The sequence below is a fragment of the Pelodiscus sinensis genome, chromosome 23 (genome assembly GCF_052426305.1).
Source record: "Pelodiscus sinensis isolate ZL-2025 chromosome 23, ASM5242630v1, whole genome shotgun sequence".
Taxonomy (NCBI): Eukaryota; Metazoa; Chordata; order Testudines; family Trionychidae; genus Pelodiscus; species Pelodiscus sinensis.
Genome location: NC_143074.1, coordinates 26,452,213 through 26,475,734, shown reverse-complemented (window position 1 = coordinate 26,475,734; position 23,522 = coordinate 26,452,213). Strand labels below are relative to the sequence as shown.

General features: G+C 61.0%; 1 protein-coding gene and 1 long non-coding RNA gene across 6 annotated transcripts in view; one reads left to right on the top strand and one right to left on the bottom strand.

The window, feature by feature from the left end:
• The window catches only part of LMX1B (LIM homeobox transcription factor 1 beta), a 123,701-nt gene extending 121,630 nt beyond the window's left edge, over positions 1-2,071 (bottom strand). For both annotated transcript variants that reach the window (XM_075905744.2, XM_075905743.2), the window contains exons 1-2: positions 1,562-2,071; positions 1,038-1,224 (exon numbers count right to left, since the gene is read on the bottom strand). In XM_075905744.2, the coding sequence (XP_075761859.1) occupies positions 1,038-1,224; positions 1,562-1,700 (326 nt within the window). In that variant the 5' untranslated portion in view covers positions 1,701-2,071. The remainder of the gene's footprint in view (positions 1-1,037; positions 1,225-1,561) is intronic.
• Positions 2,072-2,263: 192 nt separating this feature from the next.
• LOC102460128 (uncharacterized) overlaps positions 2,264-23,522 on the top strand; it is a 32,045-nt gene continuing 10,786 nt past the window's right edge. For all 4 annotated transcript variants that reach the window (XR_012897214.2, XR_012897212.2, XR_016347780.1 and 1 more), the window contains exons 1-2: positions 2,264-2,399; positions 20,177-20,251. This is a non-coding gene — a long non-coding RNA (uncharacterized LOC102460128). The remainder of the gene's footprint in view (positions 2,400-20,176; positions 20,252-23,522) is intronic.

Genomic DNA, 23,522 nt, shown 5'->3' with positions numbered 1-23,522 from the left:
GGGAGTCCGGGAGGGGGTGCGGGGAGAGGCCGACCCGGCCGGGGAGACGTGTCCAGAGCCGGCGGCCCGGCCCCGACTGAGGGCACAGAACCGGCCCGGCTGGGGCCCGGCGGAGGCTCTGCGGGGGGCCGGCGGGCAATGACCGGGCACCCGGAGCCAGGCTGGGTTTCCCCCGGGGCTGGGACGCTGCTCGGGGCCGGGCCCGCCGGGCTCAGCAGGTGGGCGCGCTGCGGGGCCTGCTGCGGGCTGGGGCGCGGGCGGTGCGTGGCCTGGGGGAGCCGCTTTGTGCCCCTCTAGCCAGGTGAGCAAAGGCGCTAAGCCCCGCACAGCCCGGCCGCAGGGATCCCCGGCCTGGCGCCTTTGCTCTGCGGGCAACACGGGCGCCGGCTTCACGCGGCGAGTTTTCGACATCTCGCCACAAAGGCCCATGAAACCCCCCTGGCGCCTCACCCACCGACCGGCTGCTCGGCTCGGGCCGGCGTGAAAAACTCCCTGCGCCTCCCCGCACCAGCAACCGCCCCTCGCCGGGCATCCGCTGCCTGGTTCCCGGCGGCGGGACCGGGCGCGCACTAGATGCCCAGGTCGGTTCTGCCGGACGCCCAGCGACGCCGCGCGGGGCATTTCACAGAGCGAGGAGTCAGCCGCGGAGCGGGCCGGGCCCGTCCATCCCGCACGAAGGACCGACGGGAGCCCGCATCAGACGGGGCGCTCGCCAAAACCCCGCCGCGCGCTACCAACAAGGCCTTAATGTAAACTCGCTCAAAGCACCCGCCCGGCTCCCTCTGCCAAGCGGGCAGCGCCGCTTCCCCGTCGGTGCGGGGCCAGGGCACGCGCCTCGCCCGCAAACCCGCAGCGCCTCCGCCTGCAGCCCGCGCGCCCTGCTCCCCGCGCAATTTGCGGGGTTCTCTTGGGGTTTCGTGTGCGAAGTTCGCTGGCGCAGGGCAGCAGAGCGGCGGCGCTGGGCCGCAGACAGGCGGGTCCGTGCCCTGCCCCGGGCCGGGCGGCCGCGCGGGTGCCGGGGCCGGCGAGGGTCTTACTGTTGGTAGTCCTGCTTGCAGTACAGCTTGCGGTCCCGGAAGTAGCAGCTGGTGGTGAGGGCTTGCTGGCACACGGCGCACTGCAAACACTCTTCGTGCCAGGAGGACTCGTTCACCCGCATCAGAAAGCGGTCCGAGATGGGCCGCTGGCAGCCCTCGCACACCGCCGGGCTCTGGCACTCGGACCCTGCGAAGCAGCAAGGGGACAAGGCGTGAGCCGCACGGCCCGGGCGAGCCCCGCAGCGGCGTCCTTGCCCGGCCGGTGCCTGCGGGATCGCCCCTTCCCCAGGCCCGGTCCCACCCCGCCGCGCCGCAAACTCCCCCCAGCGCGATTTCGTTGGCGCCGGGCAGCCTCGGCGCGCGGCCCCGCTCGCCCAGCCCCGGCCGGGTCCCTGCCCGGGAGCGCGGGGCCGGGGCCCGTTCGTAGCCGCATTTCGGCGTCGGCCCCTGAACGCCGCGCGCCCTGCCCCAGCCGGAGCGCAGCCCCGAGCCCCGCTTGGCCGGGCCGGGCCGCGGCCACTCACCCAGCAACACGCCCAGGGTGGCCGGGCCCGAGCGCAGCGGGTGATCCTCCAGCTTGACGCCGTCCAGCATGGTGCCGCAGTCGGGCTGGCCGCGGCCGAAGCAGCGCTCCAGGGACTCGGGGCCCGCGGCGATATCCATGGGGCGGCCCGCGCGGGGCTCGCTCGGCGGCGTGGCTCGCTCAGCGCCGGGGCGGCGCGGGGCGCGGGGCGCGCTGCAGCGGGGAGGCGGGAGCCGCGGCTAGTGGGGTCGGGCGCGCATGGGGGGCGCCGCCGGGCGGAGACGCGGGACAGGGGCCGGTGCGGAGGCTGTTGCCCATCGGGTCAGGTCATGCTGCAGCCGGGGGCCCGGGGTCACCTGCCGGCGGGCGGGGCGGGGGCCGGGCCCTCGCGGGGCAGGCGGCAGAGCCAGGGCAGAGGCGGCGGGGCTCCCCGGGCGCGCTCCCCGTCACTGTGCCATGCCGCGTCCCGAGGAGCCGCGCCGTTTAGAGCTGGGGCTGCGGCGGAGGAACACACCCACCCGTGCAGCCGCCTCACCCCTCCTCAAACTTGCTGACATTTGAACTCCATTGGCGCGCCCCGTATCGCTGCGCCGCTGTGATCCGTCTCCTCGACGTCAAATAGTGCCGTCGCCCGAGCGAGCCCCCGCAGCCCCCCGCCGGCGGCCAGGTGCGGGTTGGCCCGGGCAGGGCAGCGCCAGTGCGGGGCTGCGCCCTCGGGAGAGGGGCCCCGCGGCTCCCCGCGCACCTGGAGGGCCGAGAGAAGCAGGAGCTGCCAGGAGCGTCCCACCCGCGTCAGCGGTCCCGCGCGGGCAGCGCCCCGGGCGCTCGCCCGTCCTGGGGTAGGTGGCTGCGCCCGCGGCTGGAGACCGGGCTGGGCTTCGCCCCGCGGGCTGCCCCGGCAGCACCGCGCAGGGCAGGCACCGGCTGCAGGAGCCTCTTCCCTCCACGCGTGTCCGGGACCGCGGACCTGCCCCCACCCCGCAGCCCGGCCCGCGCCCGGGCTCTCCCCGGAGCTGGCACAGCAGCGCCTGGGGCGCTGTTAACCGCGGGGCCTGCCGCTGCGGAGCCACGACGGTCCCGCGCTGGATGCTCCTGACCGCACGCAGGTGCCCTGCGCTGCTCTGGGCACGAAAGCTGCCGTCCTCTGGCAGCCGCCCCTCCCTTGCCCGCGGAGCGCAGCCGGGGCGGCCGCGGGCAGAGGACCGAGCCAGCTCCCGCGGGCAGTGGTCTGCCTGGCCTGGGCGCCCGGCGGCGGGGCTCGGTCCTGCGCTAACACAGCTGGGGAGCCTCAGGGCCTGGCGACGGGCCGCAGGCGAAGTGAGTCACTTTAGCGCCCGGGGAGCTGGGCGCGCTGCCGGTTGGTGGTGGGGAGCCGGGTTACAGGCTGCGGCCCGGGCGCGTCTGCACGGCCCAGGGTGTCCCTAGGGCAGCGGAGGGGGGTAAATTCCCGGCGGCCCTTCCTCGCCTGGAGCCCAGCCGGCCCTGGCTCCATTCGGGGCCGTCGCACGTCCCCCGCCCTGCTCGGCACGGCCGGTTTGGGGCCTTTATTCCCTTCGCGGGGCCTGCGGGCTGGACCCGCCGAGGTGCGGACCCGGGAGTGCGGGCCCCACGGGAGGGCTCTGAATCACAGGCCGTTTGCTGCTCCCCAGCAATGATGCTCCCGTGGGCCTGCCCCTTTCCTCTCCCGGACCCGCCAGCCCGGCCTCTCCCTGGCCAGCAGCGCACCTGGTAGGGCTGCTAACGTGGCTCGGAGGGGAAGAGGCCCGCGTGCTGGCCCGGCGGGCCCCCACAGCCTGGTACTGCGGCGGGCATCGCCCCGCGCACGCCCCTTGAGCTGCAGCAGCTGGACGGGGCGTCCTGGACCGTGTGACGCTGGCCCCCGGGTAGCGCGCAGCCGGGACACGCGAGGCCCGGGCTGGAGAGCCGCAGCCGCGGCCGTTTGCATTCGGCCTTCCCGGGCCTGGCCCGAGCCAGAGTTCCCGTAACTTCCTCCTAACCCTCCGCACGGGGCGGCGCAGCGGGAAGGGGAGTCGGCCCCAGGAATCGGGGCCATGGCGGGGCAGTGAACGGGGCAAGGGCCGCTCCCGGCCCGGCCCTCAGACCAGCTTCTGGGCGGCCACTAGCCCCGAACAATGAACGCGCCGCACTCCAGCCAGGAGCCGAATCCGGGCCTGCGGGCCGAGCCCGGCCTTAGGCGCTCACGGCTCTGCGCCTCTCCTGAGGCCGCGCACACCGGGCCGGGCGGGGTCACATGCCCGTTGTGCCCACGGAGCCTTGTGCGTCTGGGGGTGCGCGCGCGTGTTGTGGGTGCGCCATTAACTCCCTGCTGTGTGTGTTGTGTGTGTGCCAGGAGACTCCCGCTCTTACTGGGGGTGCGCCATTAGCTGCCCGTCCCTCCGCATCGCCCAGTTCTGCTGTTTGCACCTCTCCGCCCCTTGCTCCCTTCATCGGAGGAAGTGGGGCGGTCCCGCTAGTCTGTAACAGAAAAGACTTAAAATCAGGGAACGATCCCGCAGCACCCTAGAGACTGCCAGCCCCCCCTTTCCTGCTGCGTGTGCGCATCCTGAGTGCCCGGCGTGTTTTGCTGTGTGCACCGCTAGCCTCCTGCTCTGCGCCCCCCCCCCCTTCCTGCTCTGCGCCCCGTGTGAGTCTGTAACTTTCAGATGCTCCAGGACTACCTGGGTGTCTAGCGCTTCAGAGGGGGAGCCGAGTGAGTCTGTGACAGGAAAAACTCTAAAAACAACCAACGTCCAGCGGCACCTTGGAGACGAACAAAAGATGTCGATGGGCTCGTGAGCTTTCGTGGGCACAGCCCGCTTCTTCCGATGACCGGAGTGTTGGCTGTCCAGCTCCAGGAATAAAGAAGAGAAGGGAGGAAAGAGGGAGGGAGGAGGAGAGGAAGAAAATTCTTCATCCTTTTTTCTCTTCTCTTTTTTTCCTCCTTCCCTTATTTATTCGTGGATCTGGACTTCTAGCACTGGAGTCATCGGAAGAAGCGGGCTGTGCCCACGAAAGCTCACGAGCCCATCGACGTGTTTTGTTCGTCTCCAAGGTGCTGCGGGACTGTGCCTCGATTTACAAGTTTTTTCTGGGTTTGCAGGACTAGCGGGGATACATCGCTAGGGTCCTGGGCCAGACCCGCTTCCTCTCTGGGTTCTGTGCCTCGTGGGTCTCCTGCTCCTTGTAGGTTGGTGCCATTGCTGTGTGTCTGCTCAGGTTGCCTTTGTAGCTGTCTAGCCCCGGGCAGCGGTGTGGGGCTGGCTTGTGTGCAGTCTGCCCTCTGCTGGCCGGCCCGCAGCGGTGCAGACCGGTCCCTGGGCCCGGCTCGCTCTGACCCGGGGCTCGCGGCCTTGGGCAGGGCCCTCGGCGCTGCAGGGCCCGGGGCAGAGCCAGCGGGAAGCGCAGGGACCGAGCCCCCGGGCGCGAAGTGGCATCAGCCAGGCCTCGGGCTTAGGCCTGAAGTGCCCAGAGCTGGGGGCCGCGGGCCCAGCGCCCTCCGCCGCCCCGTCCGACACGTCGAGTTTCCTTCCTATCGCAGCGCGGGGAACTGCCCCGGGGAGCAGCCCGCCAGGGGCTCGCGCTGGCCCCGCATCACCCCGCAGCCCTCCCCGGCTCGCGCAGCGCTGCCAGAAAAGACGATGCAGCGGCTGCGCCCATCTGCGGCCCGTCCGGCGCGTGGGGACCCCCCCCCCCCGCCAGGGAGCCGCGCAGGCTGGCAACTTAGCGCGAACGCCCCGAGGCTCCGGGAGGCCCCGCGCCCACCTGTCCGGCTGGGCCGGGAAACCGGCAGGAAAGGGGAGTCCACGTGCTGCAGCCCGGCTCCCGGGGCCTTTGTCCTCTGCTCCCCGCACCCGCCACGCGGAGCCCTCCTGCCGGCCGAGCCCAAGCGGACAAGCCACTGCCAGGAGCGGGAGGAGCCCCCGGCGGCTCCCCGGGCCCGATCCCGTCCCCGTTCTGCTTACAGCGGAGCGCGGGGATCAGTTCGCCCTCCCGGTGCTGCGGCGCCCAGAGCCGTTTCCCGCCCCGCGCGTCCTGCGCTGCTCTCCCGGCTGCTACCCGGGTGAACGCGCCTTCCGGGGCTACCCACTCTGCTCCCGCCCCGGCCTGGCGCGACGCCGCCTGCCCCGGTTTCCCTCCGACGCGCCACTCGCCGGCCCCCTGCGCCCTGGGGGCTCGACACACGCGCGGCTGGTGGGAACCGAAGGGCTCCGGCCCGGGCCCAGCGCGGGGTTCGCTCCCACGGCAGCGGCCGCCCCGGGATCTGAGCCCGGAGCCGTGCGGTGAGTCTCCCGGGCGCTCCGCCCGCCTGCCCCCCTGCGGACCCGGCGTAGGAACGGACATCGCGCCCCGCGCCGTGTCTGGGGGCGCGGCGGGCTCGCCAAGGACCCGGCCGCGGAGCCTTTGGCCTTCGCGGTGTTTGAATTCAGCCGCGGTCTCGGCTCCCCATCCCGAGGCCATCGCTGCGCGCAGCCGGGAGCCTCCCCGCCCGCCCAGGACTTCCCCGGGCTGCGCCGGGCTCCCGGGGGGGGGGGCGAGTTCCTGGGGCGCTCCCGGCTGCGCAGGTGTCGGGGGGCTGGAGGAGCCGCTCCGCTGACTGCGGGCGCCTGGCGCGCGGGGGTCGGGGAGAGGGGCGGTGCTTGGCGTGGCCCGGCCCCGTCGCCTCCCCGGGGCCGCAGGACACCAGGGACCCCCCGCGCGGATGGGCTGGACACGCCCGCGCCCAGAGCGGCCTCACCCCGGGGAGAACACGTCGCAAGTAGCTCTCCTAGGACAACGGGTCCCGCCGCCCCGCTGGGCGCAGGGGCCGGAGCCTCGGCCTGCGGGACTCCCTAGGCCCGGAGGCATGACGGCCCCAGCCCGTTTTATCCCCTCTGGGGTGGCATTGGAGGGTCTCCTTAGGGCCTAACTGACCCTGTCCTGAAGCCGCCTCAGCTCGCGGCTCCCCTGGCCTGGTGGCGATGAGTTCCGCTGACTAACGAATTATCCGTTGGGTGACAAGTCCCTTCCCGTGGGCAGGTTTTAAACAGCCCTTTCCACTGGCTCTCCCCCGGCTTTTCCCTTCTGAAAAGGCCAGCAGGCCCCCGGCTTTCCAGACGCTCGTTTCCCTCCTACTAGGCCCCCTCTGGTCAGGCCTAACGCGTCCAGTGTCCCCTAAGGAATCCCCTGTTTGGGACCAGCCTCTGCCACCGGGCTGGGCCGGCTCGGTGCAGGGCGAGACGCTGGAGCCGGAGCCCGAGCTGCTCGCAGCAGCCCATCAATGTGCCACTGACTAGCGCCGCATGGGCATGCGCCCCCTGTGGCTTGTCTGCCGCCCCCTTTTTACCTCCCTAACATTCGCTTTCGCCTCTCTGCCCCCGCCCGGCAGCCGCTGGCCCTTCTCCCGAGGGGTTGCTCTGCACGCTTGTCGGATCCGTGCACATTCACGGACATTGCTTTGCGGTCAGCGCAGAATCTCCTGCGCTGCGCATTCACCCCGCAGGGCGCGAGGCCGATGGAACCGACTTTCCTTGCCCAGTGGGTGTGATCGGCGGGGCCCCGTGTCCCAGCCCGCTGATGGGGCTGCTACGCAAGGCAGGCTCCAGGAGGGACTGAGAGGGAGCCCAGAGCTGCTTGTCTCTTGCCTGATGAAAAGGAGCATTTGTTCCGGTGCCTGTTCCCTCAGGGGGTGTCCACGCAGCTACCGACACTGGGAATAAGAGAGGCAAATTGCGCGGGACATGCTCATCTTATTTCGGATCTATTTCGAAATAGCTTATTTTGAAATTTGGCACATCCATCCAGTGCCAGAGGTTCAAATAAGCCATCCCTTGTCCCTCAGGCAAGAGGTTTGCTGGGATGGCGAAATGGCCCTGCAGCGCTGATGTAGCCTCCGAGGGGCAGCCCTGTTAGTCTGGAGTTTCAAAAACAACAGGTGGGCCTCTGGCCCCTGGAGGTCATCTGCACAGCAGCATTATTTTGAAATAACTTAGGGTAGTCTAGGCTAGACTGCAAGGCTATTTCAGGATACTTCCAATATCTCAAAACTGCTACCCTGTGTCCAAGGAATGCATCTGTTATTTCAAAATATTTTTCAAAATAACGGATGCGCTATTTTGGCATCCGTGTAAACCTCATTCCACGAGGAATAAAGGATGTCACAAAACAGCACTTTGTTTCACAATTTGGTGCGTGTAGATGCACCAAGTTTTAAAATAGCCTATTTCAAAATAAAATCAAAATAAGAGAAGCAGTTTGCATGGCCCAAATTTCTTATTTTATTTCGATCTTAGAGTGTACTCTAGATGTACCCTTGGTCCACCTCTACATAGCAGGCAGTTATTTTGACAAAATCTTGAGATACTGTTGAGCTGGAGGACTTCTTACTCCAACTCCTGCAACCCTCCTTGTATGAGGAGTAAGAGAAGTCAGAGGGAGAGTGCTCTATTTCCAGTAAATGCTGTGTACAGACTTCCAATTTTGAAATAAGCTTGCAATTGACCTAGCTCAATTTGTGTAGCTTATTTCCAATTAAGCCCTGCTGTGTAGAGACACCCCTGCAGACTAAGCGCCTGGCCCTGGACACATTTGGATGAGTAGCTAAGGGTATATCTACACATCAGTTATTTCAGGATACCAGAGGTATCCCAAAATAGCTACCCCACATCTTCACAAGCCACCCATTATTTCAAAATATTTTCTGAAATAACAGGCCCGCTATTTCAGCATCTCGGTAATCCTCCTTCCAGGACGGCTAAGAGATGTCTCCCAATAGCACCTTATTTCGAAATTTGGTGCAGTGGAGACAGCACCGAATTTCAAAACAGTCTATTTCAAAATACACTTGAAATAAGCCCTGCAAGATGCCTGGCGCAAACTGGTGTCTAATGTTGAGTTGAGGTGCAGTGGAGACACAGCCTAAGGGCCCCAGGACCACTGGCTGCCCCTGTTCTTTGTCTTCTGTGTTTCAGCCACGGAGGGAAGCTGCCCTCCGCCCCCAGGAATGCCTCAATCCGACTTGCCCAGGCCCAGCCGGGCCAGGCAGGGAGCTCCGGGCCCAAGCCCCGGGTCAGTCCAGGGCTTTACACAGGGCAGCAGGTGGCAGTGCCAGGGTCCCGCGCCATCGGCGCGTCCAGGCTCCTGCAGGGGGGCAGGCGCTGCGCAGATCGAGCGCTACCGGGCTACAGGCTGGGCTAGGTGGTCCGGCCGCGCTGCTCTTCCCTGGGGCACAGCTCCCGGCACGGGCCCGGCAGGGTCTGTGCGGGGGCAGCTCCCAGGGTGCATCGCTGTTCGGCCCGGCAGAGACCCCCTCGGCAGCGGATCCCCCCCCGTCTGCTCCCTTCTCCCGGGTCCTTAGCCGTGCTCATCTCCTCTGTCTTGTCCCGGGCAGCTGGCCCAGCGGGCACCCTGCAGGAACGCAGCGCCCAGCCCTCGAGCGCGGGGAGCGGGGGTCCAGATGGTCTCCCGACCGAAAGGCGCTTCCAGCAGAGCTTCTCCGCCCCATCGGGCCAGGCTGCCCATCAGGGGTCAGGCTCTCTTCCGCCCTCTCCCTGAGAAAGGCCAGCAGGGACCCCCTCCCCCGCTCCGCTCTCCCTGCATGGGAATACCCTGTACTCCTCCCCCAGGCGTGGGAGGGGGAGGGGAGGTCTATGTAGAAAGGGGGGATGAGGGGATGTAGGAATGGAGGCAGGGGGATGGGCAGTGTGGGGTGCGGAGAGGGAGGGGTTGGGGAAGGATGGGGTGTAGGAATGGAAGGAGGGGGATGGGCAGTATGGAGTGGAGGGGAGGGGCTAGAGAGGATGGGTGGATGTAGGAATGTGGGGGGGGGAGGGAAGGGATGGAGGATGGAGGTGAGGGTAGGGATGGAAAGAGGGGGATGGTCTGTGGGCCGTGGAGCCCCGGGATAAGAACTAGGGACCCCGACGACCCCTTGTCCCCAGCACAGGCTGCGCGCCCCACCCGGCTCTCTCTGACCCACATCTGGGACTGAGTTGGGCGCGGGGGGCCACGCAGGGTTCCCCCATGGCTCCATGTTTCTCCATTGTTCTGCCGCGCGGAGCTTGGCTCAGTCCGGCGGGCGCTCGCTTGGCAGCTGCAAGGGCACATCTGGGGCGCTGCCGCCTGCAGAGACGGGCAGGAACCAGGCCGGAGAGCGGGGAATTCACTCTACCTGGCCGCACGCCCAGCCCAGCCCCTCGCGAGCGAGCGAGTCGCTGCGCCCCGGGCGGCTGGAGCGAAGGGGATTCGTTCCGAGCCGAGCCCAGTTTCGCCGCCTGCGTTCGCTTTTCGTTTACACGCGAGCCGCACAAGCGCAGAGCCCAGGAGTCCCGGCGGGCTCCATAGCCCGGGGCCAGGGGTCTGGGGCTCGCGGGAACTGTTCCTGTTGCCATTTCACGGGCACGCCCCGGGGGTCAGAGGGACCCGAGTTCGTGGCGGTCCAGCGCGCAGCACCTCGCGGGACAGCCCGGCGGTTCGCCACCCTGCGAGCCCACGGACCAGCCCTTCCCGCGGCTGGGAGCCCTCGTGCCCCGGCGCCCGGGCAATACGTGGCAAACGAATTCGTCACGCTCCGCGCTCGGGCTCGGGCCGGGTCTGTGCAACGCCGTGGGAACGGCGTCGGGGGCAGGTTTCCGCCGTGGCGAGCCCAGGGAGCTCGGAGCGCAGAGCCGGGGAGTGCCCAGCTCGCTGCGGCCTCGGGAGACCTCGCGTGAGCCAGGGGCCTGGTCACGGGCACACGCCGGGGCCGCTCGCTCGGGGGGGACCTGTGGCGCGGCGTCCCCCCTGCATTGCCCACACTGGCCGGGTCCTGCCTCAGTCTCCAGCGCCAGTGGCCGCGCCCCGGGTCTCGCACCTGCCGACGCAGCCCCGGGGCCGGGGAACGGGCCGCCCCAAAGGCTGCGCCGGAGCGGGGCGGGCAGGACCCTGGGGAGGCGGAATGTGCCCAGGAGGCGCTGCCAGGCCGCTCCCCGAACAGTGTCCGGGCCGGGGCAGGGCGCCCGAGCGGGGGAGCTCGCAGCCGAAGAAAGAGGCGGGCAGGGAGCGGGAGGCCGCCAGTGCGGGGCTGAGCTGCGGGTTGGGCCGAGAAACGGTCAGTCCCCAGCCCTGGGCTCTTCCCAGCCGGGCGGCGCCGCCAGAGCCGCCTTGGCCGCCAGCATCAGACCCGAGTCCGAGGCTCTGGCTCCAAGCCGCCGATCGCGCCGCCAGGTGCCGCGCCCTGCGCGCTGGGCTTGGTACCGGCCCCTCGGGCGGTTGGCGCGGGTCGGGCTCGGAGCCCTTCGCCCCTGTCCCCACTCCAGGGAAGGGGACAGGACTCGCCCTGTATGGGGGGCAGAGCCGGCCGGGCTGGCAGCGGCGGCGCCTTTGGAGACCAAAGCAACAGCGAGGGGCGCGAAGAGCCGAGACCCGCGCGGGGAAATGGCCGGTTCGTCGGTATCGCAGCCCGGCGGGCTTGGGGCTGCAGACGGGCTCTCGCTGCCCCTGCAACTCTCCGTCTGTTTGCTCCCGCCGCTCGGGACTTCGCTTCTCCTTCTCCTGCGGCGGCAGAAAGTTCCCTCGCGGGGCTGGCTCCAGCCGGTTATCCGAGCCCCCAGCAAACGAGATTCGGGCGCGAACAAAGCCGCAGAGCAAAGGGGGTTTCCCACGTTTTTTAGCGGCTTGATTTAAAATAAAATCCCGGGAGATTTAGGCCAAATACAGCCCCGGGCGCTTTAAATCGTTCTCAGCTCGGAGCGGGGAGCAGCGGCTGGTTCCCGGGAAACCGGCTTCTTGTTTCTGGTCCCTCCGTGGGCCGGGCAGGCCAGGCGGGTGCGTCCGGTTTCACACGCCGGCCTGCGGGCGCGGTCTCAGGGAAGCACCCCCGGCCTGTCCCGGGGCTCCCGGGCTCCCCGCGGGTTTTCCCGGCCTCTGAGATGCGTTAAGTGAATCCCGCACTTTGTCTGGGAAACAGGAATCCGAGGGCGCCGCTTTTCCCTGGCAGGGCGGCTGCGCTCAGACACCGACCTCGGCTCCCTGCCGCCGGGGGCTGCATCTCGCTGTCCGCCCAGCAAAGCCCGCAGCCCCGCGAGCAGCCCCCAGCGTTGGAATGGGTCGGACTGGGTCGCACCCCCTGGGCTGTGGCTACCTGCCGGGACGCCTGGCTGAGCGGCGGCACCGGGGCTTTGCGCTCAAGTCTCACCATGGCCTGGCTGGCCTGGTCCGAGCCCCGGCAGGGACGCGAGCCCAGGCGAGCTCCGCGCTCTCTGGGCAGGCGGGAGCGTGGTTCAGCCCAGACCGGACCCACTTCGGGGCTGCCCAGCCCGGTTCCTCTCCAGCGTGCGGCTGCAGGAGTAGCCGGGCTCGGGACGGGGGCTCTGGGCGTTGAGGGGCAGAGTTCGGCGCGCTGCGGAGCTCGCCGCTCCCTGCCCACTGGCCCGGCTCAGCTCGGCCCGCTCTGGAATCCCGGGAGGGGGCTGCGCGGAGCGTGGTTCGGAGCCGGGCGCCTGGCGGGGGAGATTAGCCCAACCGGGCTGGGGAGCCAAGCAGCGGCCCTAGCGGGGGCGCAGCCCGGAACCAGGCTTCTCGCCTTAGGGATGCTCGACTCGGCTTCCCCCTCTCCCGGCCTGGCAGCCCCGGGGGAGGCGGCGGCAGGCTCAGTGTCCCCCGTCGGACAGGGCGGCGGCCCCTGGAGCTTCTGTCTCCCGGCCCCACCCGCCCGGCTCAGCAGTTGGCCCTTTCCTACGGCCCGCGGGACCTCCCTGCGCCCTGGCGCCTGGCAGCCCATGGCCTGGCCAGGGCTCAGCCTCGCCCGCGGCCGGGGGCGCCCGCTGTCTGCTCGGCCGCACAGAGCAGCTTCGCCAGCCGGGTGCCAGGGGCAGCTCGGAGCGTAGCCAGAGCGCGCTGCTCCCCACGGCCCGGCGGGCACAGCCGGAGGCGGCCCCGGGCTCCGGCCCTGCTGAGGTACCTCAGGGTGCTGCCCTGGCGCCGGGGGAGCTCCGCTGCCCGGGGACCTGGCGCGCCCTGGCTCCCAGCACAGCGGGGGCCGGGGCCGGGGCCGGAGGCGGTACCGCGGCTGGGTAACAAGCGAGTGGAGCAGCGAGCGCCGCGGGGCACGTGCGTGGAGCCGGACACGGGGCTGGGTCCTGCGAGCGAGCAAAGCGCCCGCCAGAAGCGGGGAAACGCGCCGCGAGGAGACTCGGCACCAGCGCGGAACGACACGTCTGAGAGCGAGCGAGCTGCGGGCCGGCCCGGCTGCGGGGTCCCAGAGAGGGCGCCCGGGGAAGGCTTTGCGGCCGGGCCGAGCCCTGCCGCGCGGGGAGGGAAGCGCAGCGGTTCCCGCCTCGCGCCCCCCAACCCCGCCGCTCCCGGGCCAGTCCCGTCTGGGTCACGGGTTCCCTTCCAGTCTCTGCCCATGGACTGCCCGGGAGCATCCGGCGGGTCGCACCAGCGCTCAGGGGCAGGCGCCGAGCCTCTGGCCAGGCGAGGCAGGAAGGTGGGGGATGGGTGGGGCATTTGGGCAGCGTTTCTCCCCGCGCGGCCCCGGCGGGCTCGGGGCCAGAAGGGTTTGGGGGGCGGCTAACGCCTTGGTGCCGCGCCGCGGAGCAGCGAACGCCGGGTCCCCGGGATGAGAGCAGAGCAAGGCTGCCGCGGGCCCTGCCCCGACGTGTAACCGCCCCGGGGGGAGGGGGGGAGCACCTGGCTCCGAGCGAGCTCTGGCTTCGCTCCAGGCTGATCCGGAGCAAGATCGCGTCTCAGCGCAGCCTCCTGTGGACGGTGGCAGAGGAGCCGCGGCCGCCCTCGGTTCGCCCCACTGAATTATTTCAGCACCTCCCTGCGGCGGGGGAGGGAGATCGATGGGGCTGCACCAGGCTGTCCTGCCTTTTCTCCTTCAAACCGCTCTCTCCCGGCCCCCGGCCCGTCCTCTCCCGCCACCTGCCCTGCCGCTGCCCCGGCGGAGCGGGCCAGGCTCGCTGAGAGCGGCGCACAGCGGCGGCCGCTGGCCCGTCTAGACCCTGCCTGCGGCGCATCAGAGCGCTCCGTGGGCAAGAGGGTTTAAGCCCCGGCGGGGGCGGGGGGCTCCTCGGGCCTTTCTGCAACCCCGTTGTTGAGGGGCGCTCAGAACAGCCCGTGACCCCTCCGATGAGCAGCGCCGCTTGCGAGCACAGCCGAGAAAGTGTCGCTTGGCTGCACGCGCGCCAGGCTCTTCCTGCCCTTGTGCGCTAGTTCGCACCAGGAGCAACCTGGCCTTTAAACCCAGCCCCGAGGACTTCGTGCACACTCGGAAGTGCGGCCATTTACCGAGGTGACTGCGGCTGGAATAGCTCCCCTGGTACCACCCGGCACTTCCAGGGTGTCTCGTTTCGCAGACAATTCATTACTGCATCAGCGGCAGGATCCCTTCCCTCGCAGGGCCTTTCTCTCCAGCCCAGCGCGCAGGAAAGCAGCCCCGTTGGGCAAAGCACTTAGCCTGCGTTTAAATGATTTGCTAATGGAGAAGCGCTTAAGCCCGTGCCAAAGTATTTCCCAGATCAGGACCAGATGGTCGATTATCCCTGGTCTTTCCCCAGTCCCCAGCTCGTCTTCCCAGTATCACACTGAACCAGACTTGGCACCTTCTCCGGTCGCTGGCAAAACTTCCATGCTCCTGGGCCCTGTAGATATTTAATCACCGGCGCCGCAATCTAGCGGAGAAAGGTGCAACAGAATCCAGCCCTGGGCGTTGCAGTCAGACTGGGGCTGGCGGTGCGGGTAATTCACCGCCGGCTGAGCCGTCACCAGCGCTTCTCCATCACTGACAATTTGTGAATGGAGTGGATGGTTATCCCACACGCCTGCTGGGTGTGCTGCACTGCCCGGTCCAATGGCACCCAGACCCTAACAGCGAGCATGGCTGTGTTCTGCAGCCTTAGCCTTAGCCAGAGCCAGCTGGCACCTAGCGGCTCCAGAGATCCCAGGTTCAAGGCCATCCGCAGGCAAGCAGCGCTGCTGGTATTGCCTTTGCTTCTCTACAGGCTCTGCTCTGGGGATTATTTTGGAAATCTCTGTGGCCTGTGTTAGGATGGTCACACTGGCCCCTTCTGAGGGACAGGCCCAACAAACCAATCAGCGAAGATGGTAAGGGTGGTAAGACCATGCTCCCGGTGTCCCTAAACATCCAACTGGGGGGGCCTGGACTTGATGGCAGGGCTTGGTCACTTGAAACCGCCCTCCACTGATCAGTTTCTCTGAGGCACCTGGCACAGGCCACTGTCCGAGCCTGGATGCTGGCTGGGCTGGCTGGCCCTTCAGTCAGACCCAGCCTGGCCAGGCTGACGTTCTTGGAACTTTGAAACCGCTTCAATGACGAGATCAAAATGCTCTTTTGGAAAGTGCAGCGTAAACTCCTGGGTTTCACACATTTATACCCCTTCTGAAGAGCACGTCTCCCAGCCCCTCATACTGCCCCTTTGGGCTCCTCTCAGCACCTGCTGTGCAGCATCTCTGTGCTCTGAGCAGGCTCTCGCTAACCATCTTCACAAGCCCTTCCTCCTCCTGCCAGCGATCCTGGTCCAGACGGTGCCTCCACGCTTTGCTTTGTTGCCCCAGAACAGGAATTTGGTCTTTATGGGCACGTCTACGCAGCAGGGCAAAAGTCAAATTAAGCTACACAACTTCAGCTACATCAATTGCAAGCTGAAGTCAAAAAGGCTTAATTTGGCTTTAGGCTCTGTCTGCACAGCAGGAAGTGGAAAGAAGAGCAGGCTTCCTCCAACTTCCATAAGGGTGTGTCTGCACAGCAGGGCTTACCTCGAAATAAGCTACCCAAGTTAAGCTACATCAATTGCGTAGCTTATTTCGAAATAAATAGCTTATTTTGAAATTGGGAGCATCTGTACAGCACTTACTTCGAAATAGACGCGTCCTCCGACTTCCCTTACTCCTCCTACAAGGAGCATTACAGGAGTCGGAGTAAGAAGTCCTCCAGCTTGCCAGCATTTCAACATTAGTTCAAAATAACCCCCGGCTGTGTAGACTAAGGGTATGTCTACACTACACTCGTGAAATGAGGAGTAACGGTAGTTCGGACTAGGAAGCCTAGTTCGAACTACCTAGTTCGTGCCCCGTATAGCCGCGCTGCACGGGGTTCGAACCAGCGGGGTTTTAAAAATGGCGGCTCCCCACTTATGCAAATGAAGCCCGGGAAATTCAAATCCCGGGCTTCATTTGCAAGTGTGGTATGCCTACATTACCCCGCTAGTTCGAACTAGTGGGGTAGTGTAGACATACCCTAAGTTATTCTGAAATAATGTTGCTGTGTAGATGCACTCTTTGTTATTCTGGAATAACATCCACTATTCTGGAATAACACAGCTGTGTAGACACAGACTCTGTGTTGTGTAGAATGCAGCGTGCTTTTATGGATCTCCTCAAGTCAGTATATTCACGACAGTAATGTAGGGGAAGGCTAGTTACGTGTATATGTTTACAGCAGGCATGTCCAAAGTCCGGCCCGCGGGCCAATTGCGGCCCGTGTTCTGGTTTAATACGGCCCCCCAGGTAATTTGGCAATATCTATCTTTTATGGCCCCCAACGAATCCATATGTATTGAGATGAATACATTGTAAAATCTCAGTTAATGTCAGTTGGTCTAAATCAGTTATAAATATATTTGGACACAACATGTATACTTGGTGTTATGTTCCTGTTCATATTTTTTGAACTTAAAAGTTGACAGACAATCTTTATTACCAATAATATGTAATGTACTTTACAATGTTCCTGACATATATTTCAGCTTCTTGGATTTTTTTTTCATCTGGCCTTCAGATATGAAAGGCAGAGTGATTTAACACCTGTTTAGATTTGTCATCCATGTGACAAAATGAAAAGTATGCTGTTTGCAATAAACTTTGCATAAAATAGTTAATTTGCGTTTAATTTTAATGGTTCAAAGAATGTCAGGCAAAATGGTCGGCCCTCACGCATGTTCACTTCATCAAATCTGGCCCTCTTTGAAAAAAGTTTGGACACCCCTGGTTTACAGTGATTTGTGGGTTTCTTACCTGAAGGAAGTTTACCTTGAGAATGCTGCAGTGTGTTAAAGGGGGAATCTCATAATCTGAGTAAATAGGGTTATGGATCACACAGTATTTATGAACATGTGTCTATTAGGGTTTAGTTATTTCTAGGCAAAACCCAATAAGGCTAGTGTGGAGGAGTTTCATAGCCAGCCCATAGAAAGCCAACATCTCCGTTATTTGAGTTCTAGCTACATTTAGACATTGAACAGAATCAATTTTTTGGTTCTTTATTGTGTTGGTGTTGGAATTCTTTCTCATGGTCTTTTTGGCCAGAAGTGCCTGGTACCTAAAAGGCTCAGAAATCAGACCTTGCTTAATTATTGAAATAGCTTACTGCCAAAATATCAAACTGTTGCTGTTAAAATTAGGAAAGGATACAGATCTGAAGAAACCTCTGTCAAATTCTGTATATTTACAGGTCAAAGTGGAAAAAAGGAAAATGTTGCACAACTCTTTTCTAGCTTGTTAAATTCTACAGCATCCCCCTTGCCACAATAGCTGCTGTTGACTTAAGGAAAAATCAAAAGTGTTCCTGGACATTTGCGAGCAATATCAATATGAATTAATTGCCTTGGAACAGACACACTCAATGCCTCTCTGGGATTTTACATTCAGAAGCTCTCTGTGAAGGCACCCTGAGTCGCAAGAGGGGTCTTTGAACAGTGTTTTACTCTCTCCATCAGGTGAAGGACACATGATGTGCTTTTTAATTTCTGGTTAAGCAGAGTCTTCTGCATGTTTCGAGATATTTGGCTGTAAATGTTGTTCATGCATGAACAAGAATGTGCATTTCTAAAACACAATTACCTTGGAAAAACTAGAGTTTTAATTTCAATTACAGTTGTTCAATGAGAGACAGATGTGAACTATTAAAATGTTTATAATGTGGCTTAACATTAAAAAAACAAATATTAATGAAATATGTTTAACTGATGGGATTTCATTGGCACACTGGATTAATTACAGGCCTTTCACCTCTGGAATTGCAGTTCTAATCCTGCTAGTGCCCAGGGAAAACAATTTAAAAATTGTTTATATATTTTAAAGTGATAGAGGAGTCGATTTTGTTAAAAAAAAAGTCTGTATTACCACAGTGATTTCAGAGTGGTAAAAATAAACCATTTGAAAAGGGAGCATCTGCCAATAAATACATTGCTATGAGCAATGCTGCATTCCCTGTGCAGCCAGAGTGCCTAGTGGGAATACAGAGTGTGTACATAACACTAGGGTGTACCCTGAATTTGGAGGGAAAATATCTCGAGGGAACTTGGTTTCTCTAAATTCTCTTCTTCCGGCCGTGGCCAATAGATTAGCTGCACTTTACCAGCAGGTGGAGACAGGAACACTTAAAAGACAGAGCCTGCTTTGATTTAAATCCACAACAAAAGTTCTATTAACTTTTCTGTAGTCAGCTCCTGATGTTGAATATTAATAAGTCTTCCTTCAAAATATCATGTGATTGGCTAGCAAAGCATGGGAGCTTAGCAATACATTGGGGAGTCTTTGTAGTGTTTGCTCCGGTGGGTGGGGCATTGGGAATGCCTTCAGGGGCCAGGGCTTTAAGGAAAACACCAAACTCTCGAGGGAGGTTGGAAAGGCTGGTAACTTAGAACTCACAGCGCTGTGAGTGGAAACCTGGCATTGTCGGCCCAGCCCCCCGCCAAGGTGTCTGACTTGGTACATCGAGACATTTTGATGACAAAGCTAGAGAGAGACAAATGAACAGATCACATCTTCAGTGGATTAAAACTGGCTACCGGCTAGGGCTCAGGATGTAACTGTGCCCGGGGAATCTGTTTGGTGCAGGTCTGTCTGCAGTCATGTTCTGCTGGGTCCTGTGCTAGTGGTCACCAAGCAGTCGGTCGGGATTGACTGGTAGATCTTGGAACCTCTGGCAGGTGATCCTGACAGGTTTGGCCTTCGGCTGCCCCTCTCAGCACTGCTGTGCTGCTCCTGCCCACTGCTTTGGAGGTCCCCTCACCCCCGGGAGCCTCCTGCTTGCTGTGCAGGGCACAGGAAGTGGGGGGGGTGCTGATGTCAGGGTGCCCCTCCCCCAACCCTGTACCCCATCTCCACAGAGCAGAGGGGGGCAGGGATGGAGAGTTCGCTGGCTGCTTTTGGGAGTGGTGCAGGGCCAGGGCAGAGCTGACTCTGCCTTAGTCCCACTGCACCACCCCCCGGAAGTCACCTGTGGAAAGCGGTGCCCAGCTGGAGCCGCATTCCGAACCCCGTCCCCCGTCCCGAGCCCCTCCTGCATCCCAAGCCCCTGCCCCCAGCCTGATAAAAGTGAGTGAGGATGGTGGAGGGAGGATGGAGTGAGCAGGGGCGGGACCTCGCAGAAGGGGCGGGAAGGAGGCGGGGTCAGGTTTGAGGCAGATCCTGGTTGCACTTAAATTCAAAAAGTGATCTCATGCTTCCAAAGGTTGGGGGCCCCTGGCCCTGCGCGATTTCACATCCTTATCAGTGGCCTGGAAGAGAGCACACAATCCAGGTTTGCAGATGACAGAAATGGGGAGAGTGGTAGCCGGGCCGGCTTTAGGCCGATTCGACCGATTCCCCCGAATCGGGCCCCGTGCCTAAGAGGGCCCCGCGCCCTAAAGCCGGAAGTGTGCTGGCGGGCCTGGCGAGCTGTGGGAGGGGGCGTCGGCCCTGGAGGAGCGCGGCGGCTTCCCTGAGCCACAGGAGGGGTGAGTCGAGCGCAGGGTTTCCCTGCACCGTGGGGGTGGGGGGGTCGGCCCTGGGCTTTGGCGGGAAGGCGGGACATGACTCTGCCCTGTAGCTGCGGATTTAAAGGGGCTGTGACTCTTTTTTTGTGGGCGGTGGTTTTTTTTTTTTTTGCTCAATATAAAAATCCTGGCTGCCGGGGCCCATCGAAGCTGTTCGAATTGGGCCCCCACTTCCGAAAGCTGGCCCTGTCCATGAATGTGCACGAATCCAACAAACGTACAGAGCAACCCCTCGGGAGAAGGGACAGCGGCTCGCCGGGTGGGGGGCAGAGAAGTGAAAGCGAATGCTGGGGAGGAAGAAAAGCCACAGGGCACATGCTCATGCGGCGCTAGTCAGTGGCACATTGATGGGTTGCTGCGAAACTGTTCGAATTGGGCCCCGCAGTTCCTAAAGCCGGCCCTGAGTGGTAGGCAAGGAAGAGGACAGGTCGATGATTCAGAGCAGCTGAATCACTTGGGAAACTGAGCAGAAACAAACAGTAGGCGTTTTAATGTGGCGAAATGTAGAGGTACCCGTCTGGGAACAGAGCAGGGAGGCTCTACTTCAGGGCCACTCAACTTTGGAAGCCCCGAGGGCCACAATGATATTCACAGCATGTGCCAAGGGCCACAACTTAAGTGTGGTTGCATATAATATGCAAATAGCTTCTTTTCCAGTGACAGGCATGAATACAAAGATTAAGGCAAGGCTACACCACACACAGGCCCCATTTCAGTCAGTTCTGCTGATATTAATACATTGCAATATTTACCCAAGTTCTACCATATGACAGCACTTGGAATGAGCAATGACGGTCCAGGAATTTAAGTACTAAAACGTGTATCAACAGAAGACCATTATTTTGACTCTACTTTTTTGTTTTGGCTCCCGCCCACAGGCCGCGTGTACCCAAGCTGCACCGTGAGCCGCAAACCAACGGGCCGTGGGTTGCATGCGGCCTGCGGGCCACGTGGTGAGTAGCCCTGCTCTACTTTGAGGCTTTCCTGGGAAGCTGTGACTTACAAAAACGATTTGAGGGTCTTAGACAATCTGCTGTCCACGGAATCTCAAGGTGACGCTGGCCAAAGGAGCCAGCATGGTCCCGGGATGCCTGGACAGGGGACTCCCAAGTAGAGAAGAGAGATGATTTTACCTTTGGATTTGGCACAGGAGCAGCAGCAGCTGGGCTCCTGTATCCATAGCTGGTGCCACAATTCAAGAGGGATGTTTTTCAGTTGAGGAGGGTTCAGAGAAGAGCCACGCGAATGATTAAAGAATTGGAAATCCTGCCCTGCAGACCCACAGGGCTGCACGAAGAGAGGGCTAAGGTGTGACTTGACTGCAGGCGGTCAGCCTCCAAACAGCTCCTAGCCTAGCAGAGAACGGCGCAGCGCTCTCCACGGGCGGGAGGGGAAAGCTGGCCAGATTCAGTCTGGAGCGAAGTCAGACATTTTTGACACTGAGCATCACTAAGCACTGAGCCGTTTGCCCAGGGGCACGGTGGGTTCTCCATCGCCGACTGGTTTTAAATCAAGAGGGGGGTTTCTCTGCTCTACGAATGATTCTGGGGCAGTTCTCGGGCCGGTGTGCTGCAGGAGGTCCCCAAGATTATCACACTGCCCCCATCTGTCTCTGGAAGCTCGGAATTCCTGAAATTAACGATTGGTCTGGCCGGATTGGGCGGGACCAGGAGACGCCCCCACCCTGGTGTGCTCAGCACGAGGTGCGCCGATGGTGCTGTACAGAACAGCGACAAGATGGACCCTGCCCCAAGCCTCCAGACCTGCAGATCCACCCACCCCACCCACGCCGGGCAGGGCTGTCCTTAAAGAGGAGCCCTCTCCGAGCACGTCTCCCGTGCACACAGGAAGAGGCAGGTGGGCCTGGCTGTAATGCAGAGACACTTGCACCGGGGAAGTGCCCAGATCAGCGCCCCTGCACGCCCTCCAAGGGTACAAGCTGCCTGCCCCCTCTCACACCGGCCCAGGCAGGTCCATGAGCTGGGCACTGAGAAGCCAATCCCTGGTCATTTGGAAGCACAGACTTGCCCTGGAACGCGCCCTGGGCTGATGCAGGTCTTAGCACCCGCTGCCCTGACCCAAACACCGCTAGCCTCCAGAATGCTGCGGCGAGGCAGGAAGCCAAGTGCAAGCCGGGGACAGGGAGGCAGAGAAAGGGGGGCAAGTCACGCAGAGCCACAGAGCCTGCCAGAGTGTCCCTTCTCCTCCGTTTGCGGAGCGCAAATAACAAGGCGAGCGTCTACACGGCACTTCTGTTATTTCAAAATCCATTTGAAATAACGGGCGGCTTAGTCCGACTTCGGTGAGCCTCATTCCACGAGGAGCAACGCCTCTGCCCAAGTAGCCGTGGTGTGGACGCTCCACTGCTGCTGTTTTGAAATAGCCCCTCCTCAGGACCATTCGGGGTGTGTCTAAACTACATGGCTCCGTCGATGGAGCCATGTAGATTAGGCTGATCGGCAAAGGGAAATGAAGCTGCGATTTAAATAATCGCGGCTTCATTTCAATTTAAATGGCTGCCACGCTGAGCCGACAAACAGCTGATCAGCTCTTTGTCGGCTCAGCGCGCTAGTCTGGATGCTCCCGCGCCGACCTGAAAACCCTTTATCGACCTCCCCGTTATGCCTCCTAGGATGAGGTTTACCGGGGAGGTCGATAAAGGGCTTTCATGTCGACAGGGGAGTGTCCAGACTGCCCCGATCTGCCGACGAACAGCTGATCAGCAGAGCGGGCAGCCATTTAAATTTAAATGAAGCCGCGATTATTTAAATCGTGGCTTCATTTCCCTTTGCCGAACAAACATCTACATGGCTCCATCGACAGAGCCATGTAGTCTGGACATACCCTCAGAGTAATTACTCCCCAGTGCCTCTGAGGCTCTAAATCGAGGTAGCACGTCCACATTAGGGAAGCCGACCTTGGACTCGTTTTGAGGCTTCCCTGCAGTGTAGACGTGCTATTTCGAAGTAAGCTATTTCAGAGTATTTCTTCCAGAATAGCTTATTTCGAAATAAGTGTGCAGTGGAGACGTAGCCTTAGAGACTAACACAGCTACTCCTCTGAGCCTTTCTCCATTTGCACGGACACTCTTGAATGTTGCTAAGCGGCCCTAGGACTGAAGCTAGCATCAGAGAAGAGCTCTACCTCTGTCTGAGAGAGACAAGATGATGTGTGAAACAACGTCAGTCGCTTCACTGCTGGACTCCAAAACCACCTGCCACCGGGGAATCGGTCTGAAAAAATGAAGACACAGATAGATAGTTGAAATCCAGACAGCATTTGAGGCCAGATTAGAGAGCTCTTTGCAGACAGATCAAATCTGGGATCTAAATTGCTTGCCATAACCTTTGGGCAGATTTAATTAAAGGGGTAGAATCCATTTACAAATAACGAGGGAGAACATTTTGTCTATATTTGACAGAAAAGCTAATATCATGTTTAAAAATGCATTTTCATTTATTTAGTTACTTTGCAGTCGTGTTAAAATGTATGTTGGAAGAACAAAGAGCCCATATTTCGACCATAAAACCTGTATTAGAACATTTAGAATAGTCCATGGCAGGGCATTTTATATGATGTGGATATAAATGCACAAGTGCATTAAAACGGATTGGCCTTGAAAAAGCAGATGCATCACTGAGGGTGGGAGACTTGGTAATATTATGATTCTATTTGATCTCTATCTTAAATATACTTCAAACCTTTGGACTCCCGACAGAGCTGGACATCAGCCCTGTCCTGTAATTATCTGGTGTCTTGTTAAAACTTTATGAGAGTTTCGGTTTAAATAAGTTATTTGATGTGCATTTGTTTTAGCCAAAACCTGCTGCATAGAATGAATGTGCCTTTTCCGACTGTCTTTTAAAACAAATCAAAACTAAATTAAACAACCGAATAACCAGAGAACACATTTAAAAACTCCAATGTGTTTTGTATAATAAGAACAACAATAGCGTTGGAATCAAATCAACTTGACAACAGTGTTTATGAGAATTTAGGATTTCAAATGTTAAGTGTAGAACATTTAGATAGCTACAAATGTAAATTATTGTTTTGTTTGCCAGGGGGTTTCACTGGATGCTACATTTTAGGGTCAAAGGCTTAACTGTTTGTAATTACAGATTGTGAAAAAGTGGATTTGGGGTTTCTTTTGTATTTTTAGACTAGAATGTCTCTGCCCTTTCTTTATTTGCCCTCTAGATATTTTGAGAGAACTGAAATACA